Source organism: Mercenaria mercenaria, chromosome 19, assembly GCF_021730395.1.
Source record: "Mercenaria mercenaria strain notata chromosome 19, MADL_Memer_1, whole genome shotgun sequence".
Lineage (NCBI taxonomy): Eukaryota > Metazoa > Mollusca > Bivalvia > Venerida > Veneridae > Mercenaria > Mercenaria mercenaria.
The window spans coordinates 25,084,606-25,095,790 of NC_069379.1; the positions used below are offsets into that span (position 1 = coordinate 25,084,606).

At 35.9% G+C, this 11,185-nt stretch overlaps 2 protein-coding genes across 2 annotated transcripts in view; one reads left to right on the forward strand and one right to left on the reverse strand.

The window, feature by feature from the left end:
* Positions 1–2,362, forward strand: part of LOC123542115 (secretory phospholipase A2 receptor-like) — a 41,156-nt gene extending 38,794 nt beyond the window's left edge. Inside the window, exon 13 of the mRNA XM_045327769.2 lies at positions 2,273–2,362. Coding sequence (XP_045183704.2) covers positions 2,273–2,289 — 17 coding nt within the window. The 3' untranslated portion in view covers positions 2,290–2,362. The remainder of the gene's footprint in view (positions 1–2,272) is intronic.
* An 844-nt stretch (positions 2,363–3,206) lies between these two features.
* Positions 3,207–7,809, reverse strand: LOC123542116 (uncharacterized). Its single transcript, XM_045327771.2, has 3 exons — positions 6,684–7,809; positions 6,138–6,262; positions 3,207–4,722 (listed from the first exon to the last, which is right to left on the reverse strand). The coding sequence occupies exons 1-3, from the start codon at positions 7,703–7,705 to the stop codon at positions 4,601–4,603; spliced, it is 1,269 nt and encodes a 422-aa protein (XP_045183706.2). The 5' UTR covers positions 7,706–7,809; the 3' UTR covers positions 3,207–4,600.
* Between the last annotated feature and the right edge of the window lie 3,376 nt (positions 7,810–11,185).

Below are 11,185 nucleotides of genomic sequence, written 5' to 3' on the forward strand. Positions count from 1 at the left end.
AGCAGGAAGAATTGTAACATGGGCAACGCAATATTGTGACTCAGATCGTCTCTTGAAAGAATTAAACTTGGAAACTTTGTCTGAACGGTGGAGAAAACATCTGCTTATACAGTTTTATAAGATAAAAACAACCTTACTCCTACGTATCTACGAAATCTCATTCCTTGCCATAATATTGAACCTTATCATCTCCGTTCTATTCACAGTATACATTTTATCTATACAAACACCCAGTCTTATGCAAGTTCTTATTTGCCCATAACAGTCCGACGGTGGAACTCGCTCTCTCCAAATGTTCAAAACGCGTCATCGCTTTCCGATTTTAAAAAACTTTCCATTTGTAGGAATAGCTCCAAACCACTCTGGATATCAAAGAACCAAATTCAACATACCCGCTTACGACTCGGATGCAGTTCTCAAAATTTCACCGTAGAATCTCCTCTCTGCAAATGTGGTGCAGTCGAAACTCCGCTTCATATTCTACTTCAGTGTCCGAGGTTTCACCTCGCACGTCAACGCTACCTATTTGATCTCCCATGTGGTATCACACTTAATAATCTTCTTAATGGAGATGAGATTCTTTCATATGAAAACAACAAAATAATCTAACTAAGAGATTTGACACATGACGGGTACATTTTTGGTGACATTCTGCATTCCTTTCATCCCTTGCGTGACATCATAACCCATACCAAATCACAATTTGTTTGTTGTTATTGTTGTTGTTGTTATTTCTTTTTTATTTCACATTCACCTCAATTCTAAGACTGTTTGCTATTACATACTTTACACACTTGAATACCAGTGATAACTATGATTAAGTTATCACAATAACTTTTACGGCAAAATGTCTAAATTTCGAAAAAGTTTTAATTAATAACTACTGTTACTTATATACACTTACTTTCCGGTCGAATAAGCGCAATGATAATTAGGCCAACTCCATCATGGAAAGGAATTAATAAAAGTATTTACTTGCTTGTTTTCTGATCCAACATTGCATAAATGTATATGGCACAAATGTATATTGCAACTATGTTACTTGATCTAATGAAATAAAATGTTTAAACTAAACCTTATCAAGACCATTATTCTGATAAATGTCTGATTAGGAATTGAATGTAGGATGTATATGATATTTTAATATCAAATGACATCGCAACTTTGTTATTTACGCTGAGCGATTTACATAACGCCCAGACTAGTTATTATTGTGTAAACGGTAATTATTGCAACGCACGAACAAAATATTTAGATCTGCTTACGTTTCCAATAATATTAGTAACTAATCTATATATGATTGAGAAATGCATGTTTTAGAGTTTATGGGAAAAGAAAACGCTCATCAAAGCTATATCTTTCTGGTGCATTCCTCAAACTGAAAACAAAGGATTTTTTTCCACGTTATGTCCGACAAAAATTGCTTTCTTTCTGCCCTTTGATTTCTTTCCTGCCTCTTTTCTTCTGCTGAAACTTATTTTTCTCGTTTGTGTTTTTACATCTTTTGCCATTATTATGGACCAATAAATAAATAAAAATAAAAATAAAAAATCGAAAGGAAAAAATCGTCATTTACAATTTACACTGCTTTGTTTTGCAATCTAGGGACTATATCAAAGACTGCATTTAGCAAAACATGAGCAGTTCGAAGAAAACCGAAAACATTGCGTGAAATCACTTGTTCTATTTATAGTCCGAATGAGAGTATTCCTTTCTTGCTATTCAAAACACCCTCGAATTAATAACAGATTGTCCTAAAGCGCAAACATGCGTTTGACCGAAGCATGTAGGTAAGACCAATCGGTAGACCCCTTATACCCTGCCGCTTGAATATATTCTGCTTCTCGGCTTCTTGCAGTAGACACGACTACATTTGGGGAGGCAAAATAACAATATATAGGCTTGGAGCTCCAAGCCAAAAGATGGATGTATATAATAAAAAGGCTATTACGACAGTAGCTAGATTTGGGATTTTGTATTCGGCTCTCGTGGATTTTGCAAGAACGGATCCGATTTGTCAAAATCCACTCGAGCCGAATACAGCATTCCAGATTGAGCAAAATTATAATAACCCTATTATATTGTTGTTTATTGCATGGCTTCCTGGTAACTCTCGCCGATTACCATTTTCACCGAATCCTTTCTGAAACTTCTATAGGACCTATTATATTTCATATATTGACTCAAAATTTGCGTTGCAAGTTACTTGGATTTTTACTGCAATAACGTTCTTTTTTACCAATCATTTTACTCATATTTTCTTTCGTTTCAGAAACGAGAGGACACTGATGAAACAGTTTATGTATTTGATGATATGGCAATGTTCATCAGTAAATCTTCATGAATAAAAATTAGCGTATTATTGATTTTATTTTCCATAACTTGTTCAAAGTCTAATGCGATATTGTTCAATATAACAAAGTGTTATAAATCCATGACGATTGACGTTTGATATAGTATAAGGCGATAGGTGATAATTAACGGTCATTTTCAAGTCGTTAGTTCATATGGAGGCATTGAGAAGAGTGTCTACCATAGGAGGCTCGTACCGGCATTTACAATGTATGTGAATCTTATTATCAGAATTAAGGTTTTAGTGCGCAAGGTGGGCAATTCGTGGTAGAACATCATTTCACAAACTTTTAGCTCACATGTATGACAGTTCTAAATATCCAGTTATTGTTTTTGATTGACCATATGACTATTGACTATTAACTGCTCATATAACTGTAAAATGGAACATAACATGTGTCAACATATTCAGCATTGCTACTAAATGGTTAAACTGAACAGAAAAAAAATCTGTTTCTTTTCTTTCTGTTCTAGTATAGATCGTTTTTAATGAATTTCATGTATAATAGGGATACTTTGAAAAAGAATATAATTTTCCATTTTATTGTTTTATATTTTATTTATTATTTCCGCCGAATACATGAAATAATTATATTTCTATGGAAGGATTATTAGATTGGATACTTGTTACGTATTTCGCAATGTTGCGAGATATTTTAATATATCCTCAGATATTATGAGGCAGTGGTTTTTAAGACAAGGCCTGTTTCTGTTCCTTTTTTTTAGAATCATGGATATATTGCATAGCAAAATATCTCTTTAAGCTTTGTAATAGTCAGGTATTGCGTCTTTGGAACGTGGCACTCCCTGTTGAATATTTCTCTTCTATATAACAATAATGACGACAGGTGAAATATTTCAACAACAGTACTTTATTTAGTTATCCAAACTCTAAATACAACTTCAGTGCAGCTTTTAACTCGTATTGAAAATTTGTACAAAATTATGTAATTTGTAAATACTGTACTTTTATAACTTTTTGTGGCATTAATCGTACCTTATAACCCTATAAGAAGTGGCACGTTGTCAAGTACAACTGTCAATATAGCATACTGATAGAATATGTACATTGATGTGGCACTAATAAACTGTACAATACAATGCTGCTGAAGTTGAAGTGTACTTTTCAAAATAAAATTTCCTTATTTACAGTTATATGAATGGAAACGTGACTTTGAATCCCACTATAATTGATTGCAAATAAACATATTTTACCTATAGTTTGAATACATATTATACATGTATTATACGTGTTATACATATATATAATGTACTTTATACATGCAAGGATGTAAGCACATGTTTATCTCGCTTGCATTAAAGATGAACATATGTTACAGTTCAATCATGCGGCAATGAATTGGAAAATGCATTAACATCTGCTTGCCTTAATCATCCGTGTTTCATGAGTATGACATCTGCAAGATGTGTTCTTATTATGGCATGTAACATACGCCGTTTGTAACAGAACTGTAATGCGTGTTCTGACAAAACTCTGAATTCTTATCTAAGCTTAAGTTTGGACAATGCAAAGAAATCGGGGACAGAAACGTTTGAACAACTGAAATAAAGAAGTGTTTTTGTAGAACTTTCACGAATGTAAATTAATCATATATGAGTCAGAATCTTAGCTTGTTTATAATTTCCAAAGAATTAAATATGAAGGTCCTTTTATAGTCAAATATACTTCTATGTGAATAAACTTCAAAAGGCATTCTGATCTTAGTATATTTTAAACTGACCATGGAAAATATTGTAAATAAAGTTGACGTCGTAAAGACGTCGCTTTCCTGTCCCGATATGCTTTCCCCTTGAGTGACAAAAAAAAATACTATAATTATAATGCAAAGTGACAGTTTCCAAGTTGATGCATTTGTACTCGTATCAAACAGATTTTGCAAAATAAAACTTTAATTAGTTGACGTTTGAAATCATGGTAGAAATTTATGTATTTTTATGTTCTATGCTGGTACTATCATACCAACTATTACAAGCTTCCGCTATGTCGATACTGATTTCTGAGCTGACTCTACTGAATGAATATGGACGCATTAAGATTTTATTTTTTTCTGTTAATGTTTTTTTTTCCTATGTTTATTTAGATAAGTCACTACATATTTAAAATTATCTCGCTTTAAATGATAATGCATTTTCTGTTATCCTAGCAACTGTTGAAATGTTAAGGCGTGATAAAAATATACTTCAACGTATATTAATCGACCCTCGTTATATTGCCAAAGTTAATGTCTTACACTTTAATAATAGGTACCACCGGTATCATTTGTTTAATGCGATTCTCATAACATGTCCCATTATTTAGTGTAAACCAGTGCTGCCACTGCATAGCCCGATCTATTCTGCTCGCAAATCCTGAAAAAAAGAAGATAATAGTGTATTCATTATGTGCTGTAACATCGTCGTACACCCATGACTTATCAATACCGTTACCTCTCGGTTATTTAGTTAACATTCTCTTTAGTAAGAGTTTGACAAATATATCCATTTCATTGGTCGATTCATTATTATTTGACGATGAAAGTTTAACCAGTATCAACGTTCATTATTGGAAGACATACCTATACCCATGTTTTTTATTATACCCATGAATAAACTGAATACAGTGCAAATTCTGAGGCCTTACATGGCAGTTTTTATAACATACTCAAATATAAACTCCGTTAAGTTACACGGGAACCTCAAACGTCAATTTCCATACTGACGTTCAAATTTCATATCAGGTGCGTGACATTATTTGTGACGTCAGTTTCTTACCTCTCATCACGTTTACAAATTTCACCTTGATACTTTAGGTTTTGCTCAGGCTAAATAACAAATTTATATCATTCAGTAAAATAATAAGTGTAATATGTGCGTGTCATAATAAAGAGTATTAGATTTCCATCGAATAATATGCAATCGTTCTTTCGCGGAATAATTTAGCGCACCTAAAGTCGCGAAATATTTCCGCTGCAGAACTTACACGATACAAATCTAATAACTATTACTTGCTGTATTAGTAATGATGACCGGCGCATTTTTAATTATATATGTTGGTGAACATTGAAGCATAATTAGAGGGTCGCAACGGGGTTTGTTCTCATATATTGACCATGACTTCGAAGGTAACGACGTATGTTAACCTTTGTGACAAATAAGATTTTTGGCATGGTTCATTATAGCAACTTTTCCATCCTCGGGTTTAGTAATATGTAATCCGCGGAACGCGTTCAGTCAGAGTCGCCTCAATTAGGAAAGAATAATTTTAACGTCAGAAGTTATTTCTAAGGTCACGGAGTTTGATTGGCCAGCTTGTAATGACAACAGTTTTCGAGGTAATTTGCTCAGTCAAGTGTGACTTACCGACCCTAAGTGTTCCTTTTGAAGAAAATATTATCATGTTTGATATTTCGTATGACTATTGGCCGTGTTTTCTGTCTTTCCTCAGCTATGCACTTACCTGATATATAGTTATTTCGTATGACTATTGGCCGTGTTTTCTTTCTTTCCTCAGCTATGCTCTTACCTGATATATAGTTATTTCGTATGACTATTGGCCGTGTTTTCTTTCTTTCCTCAGCTATGCACTTACCTGATATATAGTTATTTCGTATGACTATTGGCCGTGTTTTCTTTCTTTCCTCAGCTATGCACTTACCTGACATATAACTATTTCATATGACTATTGACAGTGTTTTCTTTCTTTCCTCAGCTATACACTTACCTGGCATAATTATTTCGTATGACTCTTAGCCGTGTTTTCTTCCTTTAATAAACTATGCACTTACCTGACATATAATTATTTCTTATGACTATTGGTCGTGTTTTCTTTCTTTCCTCAGGTGAGAGCATGTACCACATGCCTTCAGAGTATGAAGCTATTGGCAGCTCACGAATTGACACTCCTCCAAACCTACAAATAGTCCTTTGAAAAATAAGGTTGAAGATAAAACAGAAAAAAATATAGAAATTCTACTCAAGTAAATAGTTCTTATTTCTACGTCATAATGGAATGACAAAGCTCTATGAACAATGTCAGATTCAATATCTGTTCCGCGTACTTTTGATATTAATCATCTGGTGCATCCAGATCTGTAATAATTAAATCGGTTTGTACCAAAACATGTTGTTAAAGTATGATATTTCTTGTGTTTTCTTAAGAACTTCAGCCTTTATTAAGAAACTGTTGCACATAATTTCGTTCTCAGCATATTACTGCAGCAATAAGAATTTACTCCTTGAATAATATTTCGATGTTTGTTTCAGCTTCGTCTTTTATTATGTATAATAAAACGAAAATTGAAACTACTGCAACACACTGTAAAGTGGTTTACCTAGATGACAACATACTGTGCAGCATGTCTTCAAAACGTGTTTCCAGTCCGATGCTGTGTTCGCTTGAAGTGTTTGCCAGGCTTCTCAACTTTCCATATAGAGTCGCCCAGAAAGACTTTGTTTTTTCCGTTGCAAATAAGACAAGAAATCCTGTATTTACACGTGACTTTGGTGCAAAGTTAACAAGCATATCACTACCCTCATCAGCCTTGAAACTTGGTAAAGGATTCGCAAACCAGACTGACTCAACATCAAGAAGTAGCACGTTAATACCTGCATGAACTATAGCGTTAATAATTTGCAATTTCCTAGGTGTTAATTGCACGCTTCTTAGGTCTTGTTCAGAAACATTTGGTTCTAGTGTATATTTTCTAATTCCAGGCCAATTTTTGTCCATGAATTCTTTTGATTCTCTTCCGTAAGTAACCAGAATCAATGAAGAATGCAGATCCAGGTATTTTGTATTGCACAACCAACTATTTGCAAATGCTGTATTATCTTCATCTACAAAAGTAAGTAAGACGATTTTCCACTTTTTGTTTGAATTTAAGATGGTCTCTGCTAATTTAACGATATCTGCAAACTTTTTCTTTGTGTCCTGCAAATGTTGGTTAAATTCGATTTCCTTTTTGTAATTATTTAACTTTTGTTCCCGTAACGTCTCTAGACTAATTACTGCTGTTCCTTTTGGTTTATTCACCTTCTCATTTACTGTGACTTGCTTTTTAGCAGTTTCATCTTCGTTTGTTTTGACTTCAACCTTATCACCTGTTTTAATTTTGTCTGGTGAATCCTTGTCGCCCGTGCCTTTATCTTCCCTAGGTATTTCAAACTGTTGTATACCTTTCTGACGGTCAGTACGCATCGGCAATGGTTCCTCCTCATTTTGACTTTCCTTGTCACCTGCTCTATTTATGACCGTAAGTAAAATGAAAAATAATACCAAAAGAATCGGCGTCAGTTTGTGAAATACTCTCATTTTCAAGCTCCGAACAGTTCGCATCATTATATTCTTTATCATACGTAATTTCACATTGGGAATATTTAGTAACTTCTTCGCAAAGAATGTATTTTAATCAATTTGCTTTCTTCATTTGCATGTAACTGAATAGAAACTTGTCATTATATTTGATTTCTTATACACAGATGTTCACACAACAATTGATCCCACATTTTAAAGGTATTCAAACTTTAAAACAATCCACGTTTCTTTTACTTTCAGAATCAATACGAGCTGTTCAAACCTTGATGTTTTTAACATTTATGTTACAATGAATATACAGAAAGTCCATAGATTTATGAGTATACCCGGATACTGATTTCCAGATTTCAACAAAAAATCTGCATTGTGTTTAATATCAAACCGACACAATTATAGGTCAAATGGCAACTTTCTCGTGTTTCATTGAGGAGGAAGATCCCAGGTGCCCCATGACAAATTTCTCGTATTTCACGGAGGAGGAAGATCCCTGGTGCCCCATGGCAACTTTCTCGTATTTCACTGAGGAGGAAGATCCCAGTTGCCCCATGACAACTTTCTCGTATTTCACTGAGGAGGAAGATCCCTGGTACCCCATGGCAACTTTCACGTGTTTCATTGAGGAGGAAGATCCCAGGTGCCCCATGACAAATTTCTCGTATTTCACTGAGCAGGAAGATCCCTGGTGCCCCATGGCAACTTTCTCGTTTTTCACTGAGGAGAAGGTCCCAGTTGCCCCATGACGACTTTCTTGTATTTCACTGAGGAGGAAGATCCCTGGTGCCCCATGGCAACTTTCTCGTATTTCACTGAGGAGGAAGATCCCAGGTGCCCCATGACAACTGTCTCGTATTTCACTGAGGAGGAAGATCCCAGGTGCCCCATGACAACTTTCTCGTATTTCACTGAGGAGGAAGATCCCAGGTCCCCCATGACAACTTTCTCGTATTTCACTGAGGAGGAAGATCCCAGGTACCCTTTCTCGCATTGTTTCAGGCATCGGCGGGCACCTTGGAAGAACCATCGATCTTGCATAAGCCATCTGGATTGCTTCCTTACTTGAAAGAATCCTACACCCTAAACGACGTTTCGAACAGCCAGCGACGGGTGGGAAATGATTTGAAGACATAGACTTTCACCACAAGGCCATGGCGATATTCTCTAGAACATGGTCTGTTCCATATTTTACACATATTGTTGTTCTAGTTCTAACACGTGAATTATATATTTTTATAATTACATATTTTACGAATATTATATCTTACCAACTAATTTTAGTTCTAGATGTAACACGTGAATTATATATTTTATGGCTACAAATATTCAAACTTTAAAACAATCCACGTTTCTTTTACTTTCAGAATCAATACGAGCTGTTCAAACCTTGATGTTTTTAACATTTATGTTACAATGAATATACAGAAAGTCCATAGATTTATAAGTATACCCGGGTACTGATTCCCAGATTTCAACGAAAAATCTGCATTGTGTTTAATATCAAACCGACACAATTATGGGTCAAATGACAACTTTCTCGTGTTTCATTGAGGAGGAAGATCCCAGGTGCCCCATGACAAATTTCTCGTATTTCACTGAGGAGGAAGATCCCTGGTGCCCCATGGCAACTTTCTCGTATTTCACTGAGGAGGAAGATCCCAGTTGCCCCATGACAACTTTCTCGTATTTCACTGAGGAGGAAGATCCCTGGTGCCCCATGGCAACTTTCTCGTATTTCATTGAGGAGGAAGATCCCAGGTGCCCCATGACAACTGTCTCGTATTTCACTGAGGACGAAGATCCCAGGTGCCCCATGACAACTTTCTCGTATTTCACTGAGGAGGAGGATCCCAGGTGCCCCATGACAACTTTCTCGTATTTCACTGAGGAGGAAGATCCCAGGTGCCCTATGACAACTTTCTCGTATTTCACTGAGGAGGAAGATCCCAGGTACCCTTTCTCGCATTGTTTCAGGCATCGGCGGGCACCTTGGAAGAACCATCGATCTTGCATAAGCCATCTGGATTGCTTCCTTACATGAAAGAATCCTACACCCTTAACGACGTTTCGAACAGCCAGCGACGGGTGGGAAATGATTTGAAGACATCGACTTTCACCACAAGGCCATGGCGATATTCCCTAGAACATGGTCTGTTCCATATTTTACGCATATTGTTGTTCTAGTTCTAACACGTGAATTATATATTTTTATAATTACATATTTTACGAATATTATATCTTACCAATTAATTTTAGTTCTAGATGTAACACGTGAATTATATATTTTATGGCTACAAATATTCAAACTTTAAAACAATCCACGTTTCTTTTACTTTCAGAATCAATAAGAGCTGTTCAAACCTTGATGTTTTTAACATTTATGTTACAATGAATATACAGAAAGTCCATAGATTTATAAGTATACCCGGGTACTGATTCCCAGATTTCAACGAAAAATCTGCATTGTGTTTAATATCAAACCGACACAATTATGGGTCAAATGGCAACTTTCTCGTGTTTCATTGAGGAGGAAGATCCCAGGTGCCCCATGACAAATTTCTCGTATTTCACTGAGGAGGAAGATCCCTGGTGCCCCATGGCAACTTTCTCGTATTTCACTGAGGAGGAAGATCCCAGTTGCCCCATGACAACTTTCTCGTATTTCACTGAGGAGGAAGATCCCTGGTGCCCCATGGCAACTTTCTCGTATTTCATTGAGGAGGAAGATCCCATGGTGCCCCATGACAACTGTCTCGTATTTCACTGAGAAGAGGATCCCAGGTCCCCATGACAACTTTCTCGTATTTCACTGAGGAGGAGGAATGCCATCCCATGAGGTCCTCCCCATGACAACTTTCTCGTATTTCACTGAGGAGGAAGATCCCAGGTACCCTTTCTGCATTGTTTCAGGCATCGGGGGCACCTTGGAAGAACCATCGATCTTGCATAAGCCATCTGGATTGCTTCCTTACATGAAAGAATCCTACACCCTTAACGACGTTTCGAACAGCCAGCGACGGGTGGGAAATGATTTGAAGACATAGACTTTCACCACAATGCCATGGCGATATTCCCTAGAACATGGTCTGTTCCATATTTTACGCATATTGTTGTTCTAGTTCTAACACGTGAATTATATATTTTTATAATAACATATTTTACGAATATTATATCTTACCAATTAATTTTAGTTCTAGATGTAACACGTGAATTATATATTTTATGGCTACAAATATTCAAACTTTAAAACAATCCACGTTTCTTTTACTTTCAGAATCAATCTGTTCAAACCTTGATGTTTTTAACATTTATGTTACAATGAATATACAGAAAGTCCATAGATTTATAAGTATACCCGGGTACTGATTCCCAGATTTCAACGAAAAATCTGCATTGTGTTTAATATCAAACCGACACAATTATGGGTCAAATGGCAACTTTCTCGTGTTTCATTGAGGAGGAAGATCCCAGGTGCCCCATGACAAATTTCTCGTATTTCACTGAGGAGGAAGATCCCTGGTCCCC

Excerpts from the sequence above, each read along its gene's own strand:
- LOC123542116 (XM_045327771.2), bottom strand. The coding sequence starts at position 7,705 with ATGATAAAGAATATAATGATGCGAACTGTTCGGAGCTTGAAAATGAGA. Across the intron at positions 6,263-6,683 it reads CACAGTATGTTGTCATCTAG|GTTTGGAGGAGTGTCAATTC; the intron begins GTAAACCACTTT and ends GACTATTTGTAG. Across the intron at positions 4,723-6,137 it reads AAGAAATAATTATATGTCAG|GATTTGCGAGCAGAATAGAT; the intron begins GTAAGTGCATAG and ends TCTTTTTTTCAG.